Genomic DNA, 24935 nt, shown 5'->3' with positions numbered 1-24935 from the left:
AGCACAGTAGTTAGAACGAACCAGGAGGCAAGACTGAGGAACCAGCTTGGTGTCAGGGCTGAAGGGCAGCCAAAGGACACAGAAACACGACAGAGCTCAGGAATACTTGTTGTTCAAGCAAGGGTTAACTTGGACAGGAAGACCTCTTATACTACTTCCTGTCCAACGGCCAGCTTAGCTAGGCAGTCAGTACAAGGCCTGAGGATACCAAGATGCTTAGGCATATGGGCAACATGCAGTTCAGGCGCTCACCACATGGGACAGTAGCTGCATACAGACCAGGGCAGCTGCTGACAGAAATCCCTAGAAATCTTGGAAGATACCTTTAACCTCTCAGGAAGGGCAATTTCATCTTTCATAAAGGTAGATGCTTTATTGGCCTTCATTTATTTCCCCACCCTTTCATATTAAGCACAGTGATCAAAGCAGGAGTGGTGATGGAAGATTGCTCCAAGTGAGACTGCAGTACCTGGTGGATCACTCCTTCCCATTACCCACATCAACACATATCATGCCAGCAGTTGCATCATGTGTGCCATAGGGTTTAGAGGGCTGTTTTGCTTCCAGTGGCCTCTGTTTGAAATCAAAGGAATATGCAGGTCAATTTAACCGCATACATTCAAAGCACATTTGAAGTACACAGCTACCCACAAAGAATCCTGAGAACTGTAGTTGAACCCTCAGAGAACTACTGCTCCCAGCCTCCTTAACAGACTCAAGTCCCCAGGACACTTTGGGGGCAGCCATGTGCTTTCAACGTATGGTGTGGAAGTGACCATAGTGTGAATTGGACCTTCGAAAGCAAGAACCTACTTATCAAATAGTTTCAGAGTTAACCATGAGGATCTCAAGGCAGCTTACTAGGACTCAGTAAACCCAGCCGCCATTTCCTTTCCTGCAGAAACAGGTAAGGCATCAAGCCCTTTGCAGGGCAAACTATACGGCTAGTGTGCTGAGATATGCATGGTGGCTCAAGGTTCACTCCAGCCCAAGGATAACTATGGTTGTGTCACACTTACCTCCACTAAGAATGATGACAGCTATAAATATTGCCAGGTCACTGTCGTCTAATTCCAGTGCGTTGAATTTGACAGCGAATTCAAACTTGGGCTCCATAAAGTCACAAAAGGGTTTCCGGAGGCTCTTCAGGAACTCCCGAGTCATGAACCCTTGACCATTGGAAATGAGAACACCATCTTTATTCATCATGGAGGCAAGGAGTGTGTAGATGATCTCATGAACCCCATATTTCAGGAGAGTTACTTGGTCGTTCAGGTCTAGATTTACAAAACCTGGAATGTTTTTGGCAAATTCTGTGATCTCTTGAACAGCCTCGACGGAACGGAACTGGCAGCGCTGGAAGATACGGATGGCAACCTCTTTATTCTGCTCTTGCATGGGAGTCAGATGTTTGCACTTGATCTGGTCTTCTCCCATCTTTAAGGAATTCATGTCATAAATGACAAATGGCTGAAAAAGGAAAACACAGCTGACTGTCAGGCTTCTTTCCTACATAAAGCACACTGTGCTACTGAAACTAGACACACGGAAATTAGGAAGGATGAATCATGGTTCAAGAACAGAAAGAAGTTGACAGGGAATGAGTATGTATTTCACTGGCATACTTAGGGGAGTAATTTTAGGAGTCAAAAGCCTCAGAGAGCAATGAAAGCAAAGAGGGTTAGGATGCTTAAACCATCTGCAAGTGAGCAAATCAGGCCATGACATTTTCCCATGCTTGCAATGAAACTAGGTTTTTGGAGGTAGGCTGCTTTACAAATTGCTCCATGCAAACAAATTGATTTTTGTTCCCCTAAACAAAGTCATAGTTTCCTTTAAGGTAAACTTCAATTTGAAAAAAGAAGTAAACAGACTAAGAACATTGTTTTTTATTTTTATTATTTATTTATTTATTTATTTACGGCTATTAGCCCATAAATTGTTTTTTTAAATCTTTTTCGAAACACATTATTGTCATTGATTTTTATTTTTTTTACTTTAGCCTGAAAAAATAATATTTTTACAAGAATCCAGAATGATCATTAAGAAACTAACACTCTTTAAAGCCAGGATTTAAATTGCAGTACAAGTGCTTTCCCTAGAAACACACATTACAAAGCATAGAAACTGCAAATTCACAGTGGTGTCATAGTCTAGCAACAACAGCTAGGAAACTACTACGGATGACACTGGACCCAATTATCTCAGTTGAAAATGTATGACAGCTACCTCAAAATAGTTCATTTCAACCCAAATGCAACAATTGCAAGGTTACAGAAATAATTTCATTTTAGATAACTGAGGATAAATGTGATCAGTTACGCAGTACATAACTGTCCTAAATGTACTTAAAATGTCCATCACGTATAGCCAACATATTGCTCCTCAGATGATGTTGGATGACAACTCTCAACAGTCCCAATGGCCAGGGACTTTTTGTAGGACAGTTACACTGATATTTATATATTTCATTTTTGGATCTGAGAAATACTATACCTCATTTCCTTGGTTACGGGACATTTTTAAAATTCAGTTCCCTGTAAATAAAATTTCCCTATACCTTGGGAAGTATGAAGATTCTGCAAGTAGAGACATCTCATTGATTTTCTAAATATCCCCTTCAGCTCTCTAAAGCACTTCAAGCCTTATTCTTATCCATCATGCCAGCAGTATAATGAATATTCTGCTGATGTTGAGGGTCTTTCACAAATTCATACAGCCCCTGTAGCTTGTAGATCTTCCGTATAGGGTTACACCCTAAACCACTGATCCTAAATGCACAGAGGAATTTAGTATTCTGAAGTATTGATATGTTTGAAACATTAGGCATGGGAAACATTTAATCTGGGTTTCCATAGACTTACTGAACATTGCAGTACAATGTAATTACAGTATTCTGAATATATTCTTTAAGAATAATTGTGGTTTTTCAACCACTGCTGAAAAATTATTGTGCCTGAGGTTAAACCAGGTACACTCTGTGGCATCTGATCAAAGATGGCTATTTTACATTATGTTTGTGATAATCAAATAAAGAACATGGATATGTAGAACTCATTTGTTCCATTATAATATACTGGGCTTACAGTTACAAATGGTAAAGAGAAGGCACAGCTGCAATACCCACAGCACATTAATTAAACTGGACTGCCAAGTAACTATTTAAAAACCAAGGCTTTCTTATTCACAATTACTGTATTCTCATTTATAGACAGCAAGTTGAGTTGCTATTCCAGCAAACTCGAGCAACGTATCATTAATGACATCTGTTCCTATTCACTGCTCTGTTATTTGGATGAAGATATAGATATAAATGTTAGCAACCTATTAAATAAGATGCTCTGTTCTAAGCAGCATGGAAGAAAGATATTTCACAACAGCCAAGAAAATGTTAAATGAATGTTTCAATTCAGTAAGGAAACATGCAGTGCTGGTGTGCTGGTGTAGCAGGAAGATGCAAACTGGTGCAAATTGGAGAGGCTGAAATGGACTCTGTAACTTCAAGTTTATTTTGCCATAGCCAGTGAGAGCAGTACATTCCAGAGAAAGGCTGGTTACTTAGTAATTTTAGACTGCACAAACTACTAGAGCATTACCAATCATTGACATGTGACGCAGATGTGGGCACAATTAAAACGAGGAACATAACTTTAAATTGTGTCCATAGTAAACATTTTGACGTTTTCAGAACACAAAGTCCATTACAGTACAAATAATAATAAAAGTTTTACTCATTATTTACTGAATGAGCGCATTTATTCTTACTATAGTGCTTTTAAAGTGTGCTTGAGAAAGACCATTTTACAGGGGGTTGTCTTTTCATTTATAGTTTTATGCTGGTAAATTCTACCCTGGTGGCAGGTTCTTCAATGTTCACAGACAAACAAGATCACATGAGCACACCCCATATAAATTGCATGAGCAGTGCATTAGCATGATGTTCAAACACCACAAAGTCACTTACATGGTCCAAATTAACTAGCTCACCTTAGCTCACCAAACACAAGATCACTTGGGCAAACTGAACCCTGAAAGCTTTTGCAAATGTTGCAAAAATAAGTAGGGCTATTAGGGATGTAACAACAGTTCTTCAAAACTGACTACTGTACTTGGGCTCCAGTTGTCAAACTATTTCCTTAGGAACAGTGTGGAACGGGTTTCTGAATTTCTTCCCCGTCCCTATTCCATGGTACATAGAAAGTGCTTAACTTGGTTTGGATTGTGCCAACCCTATCTAAAGAATCAGATGCAATTCAGATGCAATCTAGATAAGAAGAACCTACCACTCATACTGATTTACAATCCCTTACATCTGAATACTCCAAAGTTGCAAAGGAGTCTGCAATGTCTGCTGTTGTCCAATACACAACAGCACAATAAAATGTAATGGCATGATCAAACATGTTTAGGGCCAATTCTGTGCATAAATTAACATAACTGACTCTGTAAAACAAAGGAAGAGGGCAAAGAAATCCACAATATTCTATATAAGCCTAAAATAGTTTTATGGTGTCATAATGTGGATTGTAATGCTGCCATGTTTTATAATACAGTAAAGTCACACACAGCAATAGATGTTATATACAGAAATGTTTCGTTATGTGCTTTGATTCTGATTTCCTTAATCCTTCCCATTGCCTACTTAGAATCATTTAATACTTTACATTGGCTTCAGAATCATATTTCTGGTGGTCAGTTTGTTAGTACCACTGCTTGTACAGCCAAACAGCAACACCCATGCAGAACAGGGAGGTATCACAAGGCACTACAAAAAAAATCTGTATTGCTTGTTTTTGGTAATGAGTAAAAGGGTGATGAAAACGAGTTTCCTCACCTTTTTGTGGCAGGAATGTTCAAAAGGGAAACGGTCAAGTTCAGCGCAGTGTCCCCATTCAGCAGCTTTTAGGGTCATTGGTGGGCCCAGAGCTTTGCTGCTTCAGACTATGGGATGCAGGGACAAAATTGGGATTGCTTTTGAGGTGAATCTGTATCATCTACCTGGAGTTACAGGGTCCTGGGTGGTGGCAATGCAGGAAGGCCTGCTTACTCGCATTTTGGGTGTGGCCATGGCAAGGGAGTAGGCCAACTATTTTATGTTGGCAGGTTGTCAATCTGTTGGCTGCAGGCTTGAATTGGCCTGCTAAAATTCATTCTTTCTCTAATGGTTTTTCCCTCTGCAGGTGGTTTGTGCTTAAATAAAGGGCTCTGTGTAGGGGTAGGAAAGCTGAAAAATATAAACACCCGGCAACTAATGCATCTCTTTCGTTTCAGATAGTATGTGGGTCTAAAAAAGCCCCGGACACAAATTTTCACAGCCTTCTAGCAGCTATGGTGGTAATGTATTTAGTGTATACTCTGGAAGTGTATACACTCGTACCTTGGTTTTTGAACAGCTTAGTTCACAAACAACTTGGAACTCGAACGTCGCAAACCTGGAAGTAGGTGTTCCAGTTTGCGAACTTTGCCTCGGAAGCCGAACGTCCGGTGCGGCTTCCGATTGGCTGCAGGACACTCCTGCAGCCAATCGGAAGCCATGCTTTGGTTTCCAAACATTTCGGAAGTCGAACGGACATCCGGAACACATTATGTTCAAAAACCTAGATATGACTGTACTCTATTTTGACCAAACTAAGCCTCCCGATTTATATTTTCACAAACCCAAGCCTCAATCCTAATTCCTAAAGATACAACTATGACTGCCCAAACAAAATAGTTTTTGAAACCTGATGAAACCCAAGCCATTTGTCTTGATACTGCAGTTTTTTGTGGTAAAAGTACTTTGAATATTGCTCAAGAAGAGTTTTCTTGCCAGCAAGGCTTTCCTATACCGAGCTGCAAGCCAATTAAGTACATCTTAAATCAATTAATCATTAGTTTTAATTGCGTCATTGATTGTATTGGTTATACTTACATAAATCCAAAGCTCGGTTGGGGTGAATGTTCCTTAAGCAATATACTTCCTTTGATTTTAGACCAGGCATAGGCAAACTTGGCCCTCCAGATGTTTTGGGACTACAACTCCCATCATCCCTAGCTAACAGGACCAGTGGTTAGGGATGATGGGAGTTGTAGTCCCAAGGCATCTGGAGGGCCCAGTTTGCCTATGCCTGTTTTAGGCAATGCACCTATGCAGAGCAGTGAGCATTATCTTAGAAAAGGTTTATGTGTGAGAGAAGGGAGAATATGCATCTAGTTTTAAGACAGTGCTTGGCACCTGCAGTTTTACAAAGCACTTGCAGTGAGAAATAACAAGAGCTCCATGAGAGGATAATTTTAATGATGGGTGAAGCTCCAGAGGTAGAAATGCCTGTGCTCTTCTTTTACGTTGAGACAAGAGTGAAGCCTGTTGCAGGCCGGAGCCTTGAGTACCCCACTGGAACAAACACAGCACCTCAGATCGCAAATGGAGCAGTCCTTTTACAGATTTTCCTCAGTAAAATAAAACCTCTCTTGTGAGGAAAAAGACATGAGCTGACTCAAGGTGCACAATTTGAAGAAAGAATAAATGTTGGATTTTAGTATAAAGTGTTACACTCTGCAAAAGTCTGGCGGCAGTACCAGCATGAATCACAAGGAAGGAAGGCCAGAAGCGACATCTGCCTAGGAATGGATCTTTAGGGACCTGGTCTGCATAGGCAGCATACGATGCTCAGGATGTTTGAAATAAGTATTACAGCATCTTCTCTACTGGATAGCCCTGCTGGATTAATGTGGGAGATAACCTATGGAAAACAGGGTGACGGAACAGGAAGAAGTGGGGCTCAGCAAGTCCAAAAAGGTTATGCTGACCTTCGCATTCTTGTACTGCATTCAAATATTTTATTAGGTTATTCAAATAATGTTTACTTATCCTATCTAAAAACATTTCCTGTGTTTCCTAGCTTGAAAGATGTAATTGCCAAATGCAGGAGGCTTTAAAAACAAACTAACATAAAATACTGATCCGTTAGTATGGTAAATCATTTGCCCGAAAAAGAGAATAGGAAGCAGAGAGAACTAACCGATTTGTCTGTTGCCTTTCCTGTCAAGATCGCCCTCGCCTTGGCTTTGGTTAGCGGGAAGGACTTTATGTATGAATCATACAGGAGCTTGGCAAGGGCCCGCAGGTCAGCAGACTCGGGATTTAGCTGGTCGATATCACTTGAAATCTCCGCCAAGAGCTTCTCCTTCTCAGCCTGTGGCATTCGCCCAAACCGGATAGCTGAAGAAAGGAGAGCAGGGAAAGGAAAAATGTTACAACAGGAATGAAGCGCAGCTAACATGCAATTGTAAAACTCTTTGCAAATGCTATTTGTATAAACAAAGTCTCCTTCTACAGCTTTTCAAGATGGATTCTTAAATTAAAAAATGGGGAAAGTGTATTAAAAAGAATGGAAACATATTGATAAACCCATAAAATGTGCAGGCCGTGATAGAGCTTCATAGACCAGTTCCTGAGAGCACCTGGGCTTGGCAACCTGAGATCACAAGCCTGCAACAAGTTGTGTGGTTAATTAGGAAAATTTAGAGGTAAACCAGGGATTGTGCTATGTTTTCTTTGCTGGCTAGAGAGGAGGAGGAGGTGGAGGAACAGTAGTGCGATCTCTCCATGCAAAGTGGGCCACTACAGGGGAGTGGAGATGGGGTAACTTGAAACAGGGTTGCAGATCCTCACAGCAGCCACATGACTTGCTTAACAGCTAGCTTTGACTGGAGTAATATTATACACCATGGGTTGTAGTCAACTAATGTTTATTAAGAGTAGACTCATTAAAAATAATTGACCTAAGTTAGAAATGGCCCCTGTTGTCAGTGGGTATGCCCTGATTAATAGTTAGCTGACTAGATAAATGTAAAGGACCCCTGGGCAGTTAGGTCCAGTCGAATTCGACTATGGGATGCGGTGCTCATCTCTGCTTTCAGGCTGAAAGACCTGGCATTTGTCCATAGACAGCTTTTTCGGGTCATGTGGCCAGCATGACAAAACCACTTCTGGCGGAACGGGACACCGTGACGGAAACCAGAGCGCATGGAAACTCTGTTTACCTTCCCACCACAGTGGTACCTATTTATCTACTCACGCTGGTATGCTTTTGAACTGCTGACTACCACCCTTAAGCTCTAGTCTATCCTGACAGACAATATACTGATCAGGATGGGCTTGTGTTGGCAGTTGTGGTGAGCTGTGAATTCAGCAGCTACATGTCTGTCTCCTTTGGTTCAATGATACATGCGTGTAGACAGCAGAAGGAGGGCAGGCATCAGACTAAACTTCACCAGATGGTAGAACAATGATAATGACAATACTCTGGATGATGCAGAAAGCTTATCCTATATTCAAGAGAAACATCAGCACCTAGTTCCCACTCACAATGATGAAGAAACAGCCTAGATCTCCAGTCCACACTGAAAGACAGGGAGCTATAAGACAGCTGCAAGAATTGGTGGATCATACCAAGGAGACGGAGATATAAAACTACTGCCAAATCTTTTAAAGAATTGCTACATTTTTCATTCTGATTCCTAGTATGAAGCATAGGTTTCAGCGGGAGTCACTGTAATTTGGTTTTATCTTTTAAAAGCTTTTCTTAACAAGAGTGGAAGTCTAAGAAGTTCTACAAAAATATTTGCGAAGGTTTTTGTCCTTAAAAAAACAAAACACAAAATCATATTTGAGAGAATATTTATCATAACAATTTGTTTGTTGGTATTAGCATACCAAATTAAGATATCCTTTTGGCGTCAGCAAACTGCATTTTATTATGAGAATAACAAAAACCACACTGACTATATTTTCCCAGTCATGCCTGCAATTCTTTTCTCTTTGAATTACATAAGTCTTTATGTTATGACATTCTATTCCTGTTTTCATCTGGCTTTGCCAAGGAAAGTCTCCAGAATCTTCATTATAATTTCTTCTCTCAAGGATTCTGATGTTAGGTATTTTCACATGAATTTATAAAGATAACCTTAAAGGACAGAGAGGATGTATTTTAAAATGTCCTGCGTCAGCACACTAAGTCTTGGCTTGGACCTCACACAACAATAAAGACTAAGCTATCTAAAACTGTGGTCATTAAGGGTGGGAGTAGAAAACCACCATCTTTCCAGATGTTGTCAGTCTCCAACGCCCATCAACTTTAGCTAACTAGGCCAATGGTCAAGGATGATGAGAGTTGTAGTTCAGCAGTATCTGGAAGACCACATGTTGCTCACTGTGGGAACGGAAGATTTTCAACACATAATAGTGGGGGTGGAGGCAGAGAAGATGCTCAAGTCCTTTCCTACCCACCACTTTTCTACAACTCCCCAAATCAATTTCCCCCCACAGACTTCCATACTCAAATTTACAGCTATATGTGATAGAATTTGAGGCACCGATGACAAATAGTCCACTGCTCATGTAGCATATTTTCTTTTATCCAAATGTGTGGTACCTGTGCTGTCCATTTATTTTTTTTAGTAACCTCTATATTCCATGTATTAGATTGGAAACAGAAGGATACAGCTTATTTCTAAATGTATGCCTGAAATACGATGATGCAATAACAACAGAAAACAGCAGTAGTGATGGGAACTTAAAGAATGATAATATGCTTGTGTACAACAGGCACGGCACATAAATAACAGCATATCGCTGACAAATGCAGATCTCAACCAGCTGTTTGGCTTGGTGAGCATGTTTCTTCTTCTTTCTGGAAGGAACTTTGTGCTTGGGCTGCTGTGTGAAGTAGCACTTAATGGTCCTGCTTCAGTTTTTGTGATTGCTGGGTTTCAAACAGAGCTCCAGTAACCGCAGTGGGAGTGTATCCTAGGAGCAACACTTCACATCATACTCTTCCCTACTCAAAGCTCTATCTGTGGGGTCACATAGAAACTATTCGCCTGTGTGAGCTGGCCCTTGGGCTCTCTTTATTTACAGCCATACACCTAAGTTTGTACACGTAGCTTGTGGGTACTTCAGGATTCATTACTGTTGCTTGAGGCTCAAATGTCTTCAGTGGTGTGTGAAGTGCCTTCCATCAGCTTCAGCTGTGGGCCCAGCTATACCCTTATCTGGACAGGGATAACCTAACTTGCCCTGTCTATGTTCTGGCAACCTCAAGGTTAGATTACTGCAATGTGTTTTACATGGGGCTGCCTTTGAAGATGGTTTGGAAACTGCAGGTGACACAACTTGTTTATACAGTACATCAAAACATGTCATAATGCCAAACTACAAGAAGAAGAAGAAGAAGAAGAAGAAGAAGAAGAAGAAGAAGAAGAAGAAAGCAATATTCTCACCATTATGTGACATTCCAACTGCAAGGCATTTCTGGAATCTGCAGTACTGACATTTATTTCTGCTTTTCTTATGAATGCGACAGTTGAGATCACACCGATCATAGATTAACTTTAGCCGGATTGTTCTGCGAAAGAAACCCTTCAATGGGCATGAAGGAATGGGGAGAAATATTAGTTATAAGGAGTCTTCCATTGCTTCCTGCCTTATCTGTAAAAATGAACATCTATCCATTTATTCCGGAGATACCTGTGCCACAATATGTAAGGGGAAATTATTCACATTACAAACAACAACCTATTGCTCAGAAGTTCAAACAGAAGAGCGAAGTATTTTATAAAATATTTTACTTAAAATAAGGTTGTCTTGGTTTCAATGGATGTTTCCATCAGTGTTTTTTTTTTCTGGGGGGATGCAGGGGGATACATACCCCTAAACATTTTGTGTATCTAAGTTTGGCCTCATTGAGGGGCAGTATTTCAATATGAGTAGGAAAATGAGAGTACCCCGAAACAGTTTTTTTTAAGCACTGATTACCATCACAAGCATGCAGGCTTGGAGGTAGCTATGATTTTACACAACTACAAGTTACGAACTTGTTACATGTAGGATAGTAGAAAAATATTGACTTTAGGTGTAACAATTGTTTATTTTATTGATTGTAACTTTGCAAAAATAATATCCTAAATAGTAATTTGGAGAAACCTATTTTTTAAAAAATATTTACAGCGCTGTTTTAAAGAAATGCATTTCTGTAATTTGAAAGACTATGTATGACAAAAAAAATGTTATAGCTTGAACAGCTTTGGAAGTCTTGTGAGAAGTGTGATTTCTGTTTATTTGGCGGCCCTTGACTGTATGAGAGACACTCTCCTATTTCTGTTGAACTCCTACCTGAAGATGCATTTTGTCTCCTTAGAATATTACGATTCAGCTTCCATTTGAACTAGAAATGGAAGGCATTTCTAGTTGAAATCAGCTTAGAAATCAGCTTAGAACAGATAAAACATGTGAAAGTTCCATGTCCTGTTCACTCATCAGAAGCTGTGTGATCTCGCATCTCAGATCATAGCAAAGGAATAAATGTTTTGAAATGATAGAAAACTTTTTAAAAGGGACAAATTTTACTGAAGACTGCCTACCTTGCAGCCTTCACATGCATGCACTCCGTAATGGAATCCAGACGCTTTGTCTCCGCAAACCCTGCATTCAATAGCCATTAGAGAATTGGAGGTCTCTTCATGAGGTTTATTGTACATCTGCACTTTTTCTGAGAAGTATGGTGGAGAAGGAGGCTCCATCTTGATTTCATCTGAACAAGAGAAAGAGTTTTAAAGGGGAATTAACTGTAATCTTGAAATGCTTGTCAACATAGGCAAAACTGGCAACAGATCTATCTAGTTACAATTAGCAATCAATAAATTAAATGTACCTATGAAGCAGCCACATCTAGCAAATGGCTATGGAGAAGGCATTAGGTCAACAGCCTGAACTATGAGCTGGGAATGTGTGGGGCAAATATCATTTCAGTCATTAACTCAGTGGCATGTCTTGAACAAACCACTGGCCAGGTCAGGTGTCATAACCAAATCATGGTTTCGCCCTCAGACTCACACACCCATTTCTTCCTCTATCTTCTCCTCTCCACTCCGATCGTAAACATCTTGGCTGACAATTTGTACAGCCTAGATGTTACAGCAAAGTACAGCTGCAGTAATCATAGTTTGCTGTGACATGCAACCTGGAAAAAATTTAATTGCCACAAATCATAGTTGGCCTCTAAACCAGAACTGGATATCTCATTCAAACAGTGGTTTCAACTGAGGTAAACATACAGGATTGTAGGCCTGATCAGAATAAAGACATCCTAGTTATATACATTTATATAAAAATGTAAATAGACTATATACTATGTTTAGTTTAAACAAAAGGGGAGAGCTTTATGTTTCAGATACACTATTGAAAAGGAAAGATCCATAAACCCTTCCCAATGGCTAAAAGGAACCAAACATTTGAAATCTGACATACTCTGGCATTCTTGAAACTTCACGTCGTATTTATAGTCAACAGTCATCTGGTCAGTTCTTGTGAGAGGAGAAAGGTCCTCATAATGTTGTGAAGAAAGGCTTGAAAAATCAACTGTAGTGAAAGGCTTTATATCAAAGGAATGCGAGTGTTCATCCATCCCAGAGAAGTCCACTGGGCTAATTCCAAAGTTCATGGGCCAAAACGGCATTTCTGTATCAACCATTGTAAACCCTGAAACAAAAGAGAGATGAATGAGAGATTGTTTGGGGGTGGGACTACATGAATATAGTTCCTTAATTAAACATGGCCAACATAAAATCAATGTAGTGGGAAAACAGTAGTAGTAAAAAGAAAATGAGCAAAATGGATGCACAGAAAGTAGGGATGGATGGATATATCAATTTCAGCTTCTAATGTTTTCAGTTTTAAAGTCCAGGTCTCTGCATTTGCATATTAGAAGTACTCATGAAAATTCATCAGTGAATTTCTACTAATATACACATATTAGTACGTAGGTTTGCCTAACATACACATTTCTGCAAAGCAATTTCCTCTAATATAGTACGTTAGAATAATAGAATCATAGAGTTGGAAGGGATCCTGAGGATCATCTAGTCCAACCCACTTGTTATTATTTTCAGTAATATATAGCTTTTGATGCATACTTTACTCTAGCATATGCGTTTTTGTTGACGTTACTTGGTAGGCGATCTGCATTGCAAAATTTGAAGACATGCAAATTTCAAAGGATGGCTGTTTTTCAGTTTGCATATTGCTTCAGAAAGTGTGGATTAATTAGGTTCCCTTTTAAATGCAAACATAATTAAATTTCTTCCCCACCCCAACAGATAAACGGATGAAATCAAAATAGAAAGTCCATGTTCCAAAGTGAGATACTTTGGCACGCGCACGTGCGCACGCGCACAGACACACACAACCAAACAACCAACAGATGACCATGCCAGATGTGTAATGGCTTTTGAAACAACCCACATTTGCAAAGGCAAGTTTACCACACAGCTTGGGTAAGAGAGCACTGTTTAAGAAACGAGTCAAAAGCATACATAGGACATAATAAGCAGTTGTTCTTTGGATCCCAGCCAACATTTGTGCCCTGAAAATTGCCAATCCACAGCTAACCAAAAACAGAGAACATAGCAAGGCCAAAACACAACTTTGGTTTTCGCAAGCTCAAAAAGTAAGAGGCATAGAAACCCTGAGGGAAACTTGCTGCATCATTCCATTGAATAAAATGTGAGGATCTGAGTGATATATTGCTGTTCTTTAAAAACAAAATGTACTTTTGCAAAAAGCCCATGCCTCAAAATAGGACTGGTTAGGAGAACTTATTTTTATTATCTCTGGTTTTTATTCTGACTTGGATGGTTTTAATTTATCTGCTGTATAATCTCTTTTTCCCCTCTGGTAGCAGGGCTGGAAATCCCCCTTCCCCTGCCTGCCTGAGACAGTGATGAGGCACCTCATCACAGAATGCCATGCTGGGCTAGATGAGCCAATACTCTGACTCAGTATAAGGCTGTCTCATATGTTTCACTACTGGCATGAGAAAAGACACATAATTTTTCTAGCCACCTAGCAAAAGAATCTCCAAATTGACGCAGTAAATCTGGAACAATACCAAACCTTGATGAAAAATAAAATAAAATAAAATAATCAGGGAATTGCAAAAGGAAATGGCTACACTGCGTCCTACTTAACAATAATAAAAGCAAGCATTTATATAGTGAATGTGTGGAGAAACTTTGGTCCTCCAGAATCTTCTGAACTACAGTCATACCTCAGGTTGCGAACATGATCCGTGCGGGAGGCACGTTCGCAACCCACAGCGCCGCGTCTGCACACATGCGTGACGCGATTCTGCGCATGATGTCATTTTGTGTTTCTGCGCATGTGCGAGTGCTGAAACCCGGAAGTAACCTGTTCCGGCACTTCCGGGTTTGGCGTGGTCTGCAACCCGAAAACGCGCAACCCAAGGTATGACTGTATTGCAATTTAGATACCTCAGGGGGCTCAACAGTTCCCCACACCTGATATGTGTGCATTTCAAGCACATTTACCACACAATCCTTACCATCCCTACTTAGACATAAGTCCTACTGAATTCACTGGGGCTTACTTCCACATCAGTGGGGTTAGAATGGCAGCTTAAGTACTTCTCAGGAACGCTTACAAGAAGTCTGCAACGTAGTCCAGAATAAATATATAACATTGAAAAGGGTACAGGCTGAGACCACCTAGATGGTTTTCTGAACATACACACTTTACCACTGTAACACCATCATCATTATTAAATGTATATACATCCCTTCATCAAAAGATCTCCGGGTGGTTTACAGAATAAATTGCAAGACAAAACACAAGTAAATAATTAAACCAAAACAACAAAACAATAACACCCCACTCCCCACAGACACATTTAAAAGGCTGCAGAATATTAATCAGCCTAGTTGAAGAGGAACGTTTTTGCCTGGTGCCTAAAAATATGGAGACCCCAGGCAAACCCCCTGGCAGGGGTGCCAACTTGAATAAAATATCAGGGGACCCAGGCAAGCCCCACCTCACATAATCGATCACACATATCAATTGAATGGCAATGCCCATCAACATCGGGAGCCCGTCCCCTCAAATATTTTATGGGGGGGGCAAAGGGACCTCAACCCCTAGGAGTTGAATTAGAACCACAAAATACCCAAGATTAGAACTAATCTTGTAAAAAAGGAGTAAAAGAAGTAAAAAAGAGAGGCTTACTTAAGCTTGGGTATTTCATTTGAACTTGGGACCCGTTGGCATGTGTGGACTTTACACCTTTATGTAATAAAAAGCTGTCTGACTCTGTTTACTTTGAACCAGCTAACACCACTATGTCTTTTTCTAAGCAGCTTTTGGCGAGAAAGACAGCAATATTTTATCATGTATAACGTTATAAGAATAAGGAGGAGAGGCTTGTGTCAACTTTTAACTTCCTCTGTGACATATGCAAACATTTCACAGTAGCTGGTGCCACTGCTAAGGCAGCAGATGTCCTCTGTGACCTGGGTGAGTCTGGGCATGCCTTTAAGTTTGCAATCCTAAGCATACGACTTTGGAAATAAACTCCCCTGAAACCAATGGGATTTTCTTCTGAGTAAACATGTCTAGGAGAAAGTTGGAAAAATACTGTTGTTTTGCTTTTAAAAAGCGATTACAACACACTTTATTCGGGTAAAAGTCCTGAACATATAGGTCAGGCAAACTTGGCCCTCCAGATGTTTTGGGACTACAACTCCCATCATCCCTAGCTAACCGGACCAGTGGTCAGGGATGATGGGAACTGTAGTCTCAAAACATCTGGAGGGAAGAGTTTGCCTGTGCCTGGTATAGGTTATACTTTTGAGTCAAAAGTTTTGACTAGTGGTACTCTTGTTCAGCAAAGATAGCTTGACTAATTCTAGAACATTCTAAAGCAAAACTGGAGTAGGAGCTCAAAGAAGCAGGAGGGGTGAAAGGATTCCTTGCAAAGCAGTAACTTAAAGCGATTTTACAGCCACTCCCCATCTCTTTAGAGCCTAGAAATTATGCAGTTCTGTGAAGCGGACTTCTTTAGTTGAGAATTTTCGATATCTTCACAAAACTCTTTGAGGAAAAGCCATGAAATAAAGTCAGTTTAACTTTGTGGGAAGATGGGGATGGAGTCCTGTGAGCTGCACTGCCACCTTGTCCACAAACATCAAAGCACTACTATTTGATTTACTGCATCCTGGAAGCCATCCATGTTGGGATCCATCATCTGCTGCTCCATCACAACCACACTTTTCTTCTCAGCCATTGCAAGAGCCCCATATTGATGCAACACAGCTTGTCCAAATGTCACAGAGATTTGCCACTGTGGTCAGTTGTTTGCTTCAAGTAGGACATTTATGGAATCTTAAGGTAAGACATTCACTCACTCACTCACTCACTCACTCACCCACCCATAAGCATTTCTAAACTGCTTAATCACACAAAGGAGGAATCAGTTCAAGAGCCCTTCTTTGCCTGTAACTCTACTTCACTAGGAGCACGTTGGTGGGTGGAACCATTGCTGCTGGCCCCCCAGACCTCAAACAGTTCAAAATATAGCTACTGTCTAAAATTAATTGTTGACTGGGACTTTAAGCTATAGGTTTAACATTCTCAGACCACAATCTGAGAAACAAACAATTATCTGTGATGATGGATGGAAAGCAATCTGGACCACCACATCCTTTTGGCCAAGTTTCAAGTATTCAGTGAGAAAATTTTGTCCGATACCAAAATTATGGCCAAAGGTTTGCAGCCTCCTTGTGCCAGAAAATGCAATGAACTAGAAATGAGTACAGCTAGTCAAGCAGTCCGGTGTCATTAAACATGATGGCATTGTGGCGCAGCAGGTAGCTGCAATGGTGCAAACGAACTAGGGTGTCAATAATACAGACGCATATCAGAAAAAAATCTGGAAATTATCTAGAAATAAAATTAGAATGTGTATTTATTTAAAATGCATAAAATACTTGGAACGTGGACGGTATCATAATGGGATCATCTAGGTGCCTGCAGCAATTATATGACTAGAAATTACTGCAAGTAATTTACTGAGCACAGCATTATATCAAAATAAAAAGGAACACCTTGTTCTTTAAAAACACTGCAGGCTTTATTCAGCAATGCACTAAAGCAACAGTTATTATGCTTGCTAATCATCCAAAAGCCTATACGGAAATAGATGAAGGAACATCAAAACTAGTAGCTGGCTAGATAAAATGTAACAAATGATTAACACAATGTAGAAATGGAGACTTAACTGGAGATATAGATAATGGGTGTGAAAAACTAATTTCTCTGGAAATGTTTCAGGCACCTAGTTCTCTAAAAATTAGATGCCACCCAATATTTTTAAACAATTATTTGGCTCCATGCAGGATTAGAACTTAAATAAACAATAATAATAATACTGGCTCCTGAAATTGGAGTCCTGGTTTGTAATAATCTGAAGGGTCTTTTCCCCCTCCAACTGCCAAAGGGTAATAGAAATTGTCTTGCAAAAGTACCCCGCCACTGAATGTACAGAGACAGTTTAAGATGAGCACACACCCTAAAATTGCCATAAACCACTTAGAGGTTTTATAAACAGCTTACAATCAATTTTCCTACATTCAGGCGGTATGTAAATATTGTTAAATAAGTGAAGAATTAAGAAAAACAGATACGTAGTAAACAACAAAATTCTTAGCGGTTTATAGGGATGAGCATTGTAACAGAGAAGCAGTTAAAAGTGTTCTATAGGAACAACTAATATTTGCACACATACACAAAAACCTAATGAAGATATTTGACATTAGCTTGGATGAGTTGTCAGCTTTCATCCCAGTGTTGTTTCTAATATTATAGTTTACACAGAATTTCTAGTGTCCTGAATAGTAGGATTAGGATCAGGGCATATTGGCCATGAACTTTTAAAGTTCTCTCACAAGGAGCTTTAGGAGGGGGAAAAGACACACTTTCTCCTTTGCAACAGTTTGCATTGTGATGTCTATATATTTCTTGTGAATTAGCCTGATCTAATTCATTTGTTGTGAATTAGCCTGGGGAAAGGGTGATTTATAAATATTTTAAATAAATAAAAGAATCATGACTAAGAGATCACCATGGTACCAACCTCTTCCCCCCCCCCCCAATCCCTGTTCACAAATTACCGGTACCCTATAAACCATGCTTACTCTCTGTTAACCTGAATGGCTTGCTGCACTGCATTCTAGACATTTCCTCCCTACAAACAGATGAAAATACTGTAGAGAATGTTGTCCCTAGACCTGTTACAAAGAAGCAGACACAACATCCTGATTTAATACTTGTTTTTACAAAACCAGTAAAGGAAAAGTTTCAAAAAAAGGAAATTCCTAGAGATACAACTAGGCAAAAAGAGAGAGAATATAATAAGGACGGGTATATGGTTTTATGTTGATTTTTATTATGACAATGACATACAAACTGTTTTGTTTTTTTTAAACCATTTGATCAGCACCAGGAAGGCCATGGTGACATAAGGGATAGCCCTGGGGATGGTGAATCGGGAGAGAGGCTGAGGCTGGCTTTCCGCTTCACATCTGTGCTAGCTGCAGGCCAGTACTGTGCTAGTTTCCATTTTGCAGTGCTAGTACCAGACAGCCTATGTACATATCTGCCCTTACACACAGCAGGCTAATAGCATGCTGCAAATATATTTACTATCTTCATAGACTCAAAATTCATATAGTAAAGATAATACCATGTTATAGTAATGTAAATATCATGTAATTGTCATTTGGCAAGAATACAGAATGTATGTATGTATTTAAAATCAGCTTGGAAAACAGGGCATTGCATACTCCTTTCAGTTCCACCCAGCTAGCATGGACCATTATGTATGCATAGTCTGCCTTGTGCCGTGTTGTTGTTTAAATCTGCTCGTGTTTTGCACTGTTTCTTCCTGACTTTCTTCCTATCCATTGCTGTTTTGTTGTGCTGCTGCGGAGTCAGCAGAGGGAGCATAACCAGTGAACTCAGAACACATCTGACCCCATTCAGTTATGCCCTTAAACAGGAAAAGGAGTTCACCGTCAAAGTTCACTGAAGATCAAATTGCAGGTAGTAATCAAAATTAACAGTGTAAAGGAGACAAGTGAGTTTTAATGGGGTTTTTTTGCAGTACTTCCTTCATCTTAATTATAATAGATTCATATGACACAACTCATGTGTGTGTTTATAGTTCTGCAGATCCTCACCATGTTTACCTGGAAGAAAGTCCCATTGATTGACTTATGCTTCACTCTGAGACCCTGACATTAAAAGCATAGCCTATATTAATCTGTAGGCTTAGCATTCCACTGCAAGTCCCCGACTGCAATCTTCAGCCATCCTCTTACCTGTTGTACTTTTGAAGTACAAGTAGCGATGAGCCATATGTAGCACAGTGCCTTTTCTGCGTTAGTTGGCTAAATATTTCCCCCCCTCTGTCAACTTGACATTGCCTTTTGAAAACCTTGTCCTGGAACTGGGTGTTAGTGAGTGCATGTTTATCTGTTTTGGACTAAATAATTGTTCTGTTTCTCCAACAGCCCTGGGCCTGTACAGGACTGGTGGGTTGTGTTTGGCTTGATGGATCACACTCACAAATTAAGGATGCTTGACCTAAAGGACTGGCAAAACACTATTTACTAAAAATATTTTGGGGGGAAGAAACAGCACATGGGTTTTTAATCTGCCCGTTTCATTAATAGCTCATGAACAGCGTGGGAAGGACCATCGTGCAGTAGTACAGCACACAGTTAAACTCCATATGGTAGTGGCCGGCAGAGTACGGCTTCATAATGTGGAGGTCGCTGCTGACAACCAAGAGGGGTGAAGTGGCAGGGAGGTTGGTGTGGTGTGGGCACAGTGGCAGAGCCAATCCAATGTGCCTACACTGAGCCAACGTCCCTGCCACCTCTCCCTTTCCCCTTCCCTCTCTCTCGGTTGCTGGCATCATATGTAAAAAAGAAACACCACTTTCTTGGGTTGATAACCTACTGAACTTTATCTTGTCTGACCACAACTTCAGTTTCTTAGCCATAATTCAGCCCATGACCAACTCCAAGTACCTTTTCAGCACTTTGAAAGTTACATGTGCCCCCCAATAGAAAGAAGAGAGGGAGAGGGCATCTTTTACAGATCAAAATATCCAGCTCATCCTGTCCATTACTTGGCATAGATCATTCACCACAGGAACCAAACAGAAGGGAGGTTGAAATGTGTCTACCAGATTGTCCGAAAGCATTTGGATAACAGTCTCCACCAGTTTGATCACATTGTCCACAAGATAGAGATTTGCCACTGAGCAGAAACTGGAAAGATGCTGGGTCCTGGAAAGCCCTTTTAAGAAGAGGCCTCACAATAGCCTCCTTTCACCACCGGAAGATACAGGTTGAAGCCATGAAAATCTATTTTGCCCAGCAAAGTGGAGAAACAAATCAGAGACTACTGATGCTCCTTTAAAGTCTAATTTGTTTTGGGACAGCCTAGGATTAGAGTTCCTTACTTTTGAAATTTTGATCAGGCCCCAGGCTGGACTAGATCAGATGACCAACTATGGGAATATTGCAGCAATCGACCCTAAACTGACTGCATACCATCCAAATGATAACGTCCTGTTTTTCAGCTCTTCAGCAACCTCACAGACAGTTTAAGAGGAAAATTTGTCCCAGAATTTACATATTGCAAAGATAAGAGCAAGATTTGCCAGATAAGCGCAAGATTTGCCAGTCAGGTCATTCAAGTCCTAACTAGTACTCCCTACACACAGCCAACACATTCGTTTGCTTTTGAAATAGATGGAGGTCTTTCTTTTCTTTGCAGTCAACATGGAAATCTCTTTTCAGCCAAGGTATGTTTTATATATATATATATATATATATGCTTTAAAAGGAAACATGCGTAAGAACATATCATTTTGATCTGACCAGCTGCATTATCACGAAAGTTAATCACGTGTGAGACAGAACTGAATCAGTAAAAGAAGCTTCTTTGTCAGAGAAACAAGCACACATTTGAAGGGAGACAAAATGCTCACTTATTAATTTTATAAAGCAATTCCAAACATTACATGCAGCTGAACACATTTTTTAAAAAAGAAACACATTAACTTCATCTGTTCATTTACTTTATTGGTATCCTGCTCTTCTTTCAAGAAGTTCAGGGGCAGCATATACAGGGGAATCCCAGTTTATATCTCCATAAGCACCTTTGAAGCAAATTAGGCTCAAATCTACCCAATGGACTTCACTGGTGTAAATTTTATAGTAACTCGTGATGTTATCCTAGTCATTATTGCTTGGGTAGGTAAGTCTCACTGAACTTTGTGGATTTTCCTATGGGTGTACATTATACAGTGATTTGGCATTCTGCTCCTTACTTTAGAATTCTTTGATATCAAAACAATTCTTGCATTTTCTACAAGTTTACAGGGGCTCAAAAAGTTCAAATAAGGCACAATGGTCTAAATTCTGTATTTTGGAGAGAGGAGGTTAAGAGAAAATACATACTTCAACTCAGAGGTAGGCAGCTTGAAATCCTATGTATTTTGCTAAGACTGAATTCCTATAACACTTACCTTAAGCTCAATGGAACTTACTTCTGAGCGGACATGTATGGGATTGCACTATCATGCTGCTTTAAAATATGTGGAATTTGAATGCTTTGAGCATGTACTGGATGGGTGGTCAGAGATGTAAAAATCTGCTTATCACTCACCTAAGATCAGTTTGTTTTCAAGAAATAAAATGCTATTACTTACAGTTCAGCATCTGGAATAACAAGGTGATAAAAGGAAAACAACCCCACTGCCAAAAGCTACTTACAGTGCAATCCTATCCTTATCTACTCAGAAGTAAGTCCCACAGAATTCAATAAGACCTTCTCCCAAGTGACTCTGCAATCCTTACTCCATTTTCCCATTAGTATGCATAGGATTACAGCCTTAAAGATATGTTCTATTTGAATGTTCTGTTTAAATACAACTGCTAATTAGCAAATCTTAAAACTGGCCTACACTTTTTAAAAACATAGTTAATTCCAAGCAATATAAGATTTCCATAGCACTAATGTATCTGTGTTCAATCACATGATCTCCACACTACGGTATAAATGTTGTTAAACCATGCTTGCAAATAGTCACCACTTAGTTGCCTCAAGCAAACAAGAGTTGCGTGGCAATTTTTGTAAACCTCAAAAGAGGGAAGCTCTTTTATTGCCTTTTAGGCTGCCTGACTATTTATATTGTGTTTTACAGCAAATTTGCTTATTTTGATTTTGTCATAGCATTTAAATGATCATTACCCACTTTGGGAACATGAATGAAGAGTTGTAAACAAACAAACAAACAAACAAACAAACAAACAAACAAACAAACACAGGACTAACTTAGATTGCAGCCCTATACTCATTTACACAGGAGTAAGTACTATTGATCAAACGTATCCATTCTTAAGGAAATCAGCCCTGAGTGCTCACTGGAAGGACAGATTGTGAAGCTGAGGCTCCAATATTTTGGTCACCTCATGAGAAGAGAAGACTCCCTGGAAAAGACCCTGATGTTGGGAAAGATGGAGGGCACAAGGAGAAGGGGACGGCAGAGAACAAGATAGTTGGACAGTGTTCTCGAAGCTACCAGCATGAGTCTGACCAAACTGCGGGAGGCAGTGGAAGACAGGAGTGCCTGGCGTGCTCTGGTCCATGGGGTCACGAAGAGTCGGACACAACTAAACGACTAAACAACAACAAGTACTACTGAACTCAACAGGGCTTATTTCCATGCAAACTCAACAGGGCTTATTTCCATGCAAACAGGATTGTATTGGACAGTATGTGTGGGCAGGCAGACAAGTAAAAGTGTTTGTTTTACTGATTTTGTAATTCTGTGTTAAACTTTATGGATTTTTTTTACAATGGACATGTTTTGGCCTGCAGGTCTCTTATAAGTACAGCACAGATGTCAAAGTATCCTACAGTCATTGTAATACTTTAGTTAGCTACTCAGTCTACATGCGAGGGAAATAATTTGACATAATTAATATTAAGTACTACTTCACCAGTTCTAAACACACCAGCTGAACTCCTGATGAAACATGCTTAGGGTTGCACTGCAAATCATTTCAATATCCTTATCTTTATTTGAAGATTGGCCCCTTTCAGTTTTAAGAGAACTGGCTTCCACATAAGTAGCTCAGGAATTTGGTGTGGTAAACTCAACTCAATAATTAACAAGCTTAAAGATTTTATTTGTTTATGATGGCACAACAGCAGCCTTTATGACTTTACTTTTGGCTATAATTGGCTTGTGGCTACTCAGGAAGATCACAAGTTACCCAACATGCCTACTTAGGGCCAAACTAAATGAGGTAATACAGATTTATGACCAGATCTCCCAGGTCTATTAAATTTTGGCTAATAGCAGGTGTCCAAGTTAGATCTGGAAAAATGCTATGGCTATGCTAGTGTTATAGTTCCAGGTGCCTGCATCTCCAGACATACATATTTTTTTTAATCCCCAAGAAATAGTTGTTTCACACATTACATATCAGCAAACATTTGTCTGACACTGAACGTACGCTTCCAAGGAAGCTCTGGCTAACCCTAGCTCCCTGACGATTGTACAAGTATAATGCACATATTTTCACAATGCCTGTTTTGTCACATTCTACATTGAAAACATTTTTGTGTGTATGCCTAAAAACATAATGTGTAAAGAAGCCAAAAGTCAAATTTCAAGTCCTAATATGTACTCTTTGGAGCAAAGCCATACTATGATCAGCTAAATTTTAATGTAGGCCCAAACTTGTGGCAGCCATATTTGTTGTCTGTGTGCTGCCCACACACGTGGAGTGCCTAATTCTAACATCAGTGAGACTGCACAGGTGGGGAGAGGTGATCTTGCATCTCAAGCATCTCTCACTCAGCTTGGCTTAGTGCCAATGTCAAAGGGGAAGGGGAAGAGTGGAGTTTAACAGTATGTCTTACTTATTATTTTTTTAAAAAAGTATTTCCCTTGAAATTGTGCCATTAATGTGTCATTAATGTGCCAGAAGGAGACCTAGTTCCATATTTAGTAGCATGACACAATTAGTTCCTGATCTTTGCCAGCTGGAGCAAAGGTTTTCACTAAGAGGTCAGTTTTTATGATTACAAAACTTATACCAGCTAGCCAAATCATGGCAAAGTGGGAAGGATCAAATGTGTGGGCTCTCACAGAAGAGATCACAACCACTCTGCTCTTCTGCTGACCTAAGTCATGCTTTGGCTTAGCATGACTTTCAAACCTGGGCTCATGTTTTAGCTCTCCTAGATAAACCACAAGCTGGAAGCCATATGACAAGCCTTAGTTGCATCTTGTGAGTTGTCTGGAGAGAGCTAAACCACAAACACAGGCTTGGATTGCATGCTAAACCAAACCATGGCTTAACACAGCACAGCAGCAGAACAACCAGGAAGGAGCAATGCTGCCTCAGCTTCCTCTCTGGGAGCCTGCAGGTGTTCTCGTTTGTACTAAACAATGGTTTGGCTTAGCATTACATGCAAATACATTTGCAAATACATTAGTTGCCTGAAGGATGTGGGTGGTGTTGTGGGTTAAACCACAGAACCTAGGACTTGCCGATCAGAAGCTCGGCGGTTCAAATCCCTGTGACAGGGTTCGCGTCTCCGCTCCTCCACATGCAGCTGCTGGGTGACCTTGGGCCAGTCACACTTCTCTGAAGTCTCTCAGCCCCACTCACCTCACAGAGTGTTTGTTGTGGGGGAGGAAGGGAAAGGAGAATGTTAGCCGCTTTGAGACTCCTTCGGGTAGTGATAAAGTGGGATATCAAATCTAAACTCTTCATTAATTTTCACTGGGGAGCTGGGTTTCTGATAATATGAGCAATATTTCCTATGTCACCTTCATCTTTTTGATTGACTCTTCTTAATTTCTGTGTGTCTAATTCCAGCTTCTCCCCTTTTGTGGCACCATCCCTGAATGTATCATTCTGAACTGGCATCTCCCCAATACCTGTCAGCTTTCACCCAGAAGTCCATGAGGAACCTGTACAACTGACACGAAAGCTTGTGCTAGCAGAGTGCA

General features: G+C 40.1%; 1 protein-coding gene and 1 long non-coding RNA gene across 5 annotated transcripts in view; one reads left to right on the top strand and one right to left on the bottom strand.

The window, feature by feature from the left end:
- The window catches only part of PPARG (peroxisome proliferator activated receptor gamma), a 56273-nt gene that overhangs the window by 7046 nt on the left and 24292 nt on the right, over positions 1-24935 (bottom strand). For 3 of the 4 annotated variants that reach the window (XM_083489006.1, XM_083489009.1, XM_083489008.1), the window contains 5 exons: positions 12290-12520; positions 11404-11573; positions 10264-10402; positions 7002-7201; positions 1020-1470 (listed from right to left, as the gene is read on the bottom strand). In XM_083489006.1, the coding sequence (XP_083345132.1) occupies positions 1020-1470; positions 7002-7201; positions 10264-10402; positions 11404-11573; positions 12290-12512 (1183 nt within the window). In that variant the 5' untranslated portion in view covers positions 12513-12520. Of the gene's footprint in view, positions 1-1019; positions 1471-7001; positions 7202-10263; positions 10403-11403; positions 11574-12289; positions 12521-16040; positions 16065-24935 lie in introns of those variants that run through there. The other variant, XM_083489007.1, reaches the window with a different exon arrangement.
- On the top strand, positions 26-5579 carry LOC310700126. Its single transcript, XR_014522443.1, has 3 exons — positions 26-363; positions 857-907; positions 5272-5579. It is a non-coding gene; the product is annotated as an uncharacterized lncRNA (long non-coding RNA).

The sequence above is a fragment of the Podarcis liolepis genome (genome assembly GCF_965112155.1).
Source record: "Podarcis liolepis genome assembly, chromosome: 2".
Classification (NCBI taxonomy): domain Eukaryota; kingdom Metazoa; phylum Chordata; class Lepidosauria; order Squamata; family Lacertidae; genus Podarcis; species Podarcis liolepis.
The sequence above is the reverse complement of the archived record's forward strand: the minus strand, read 5'-3'. Positions and strand labels throughout refer to the sequence as shown.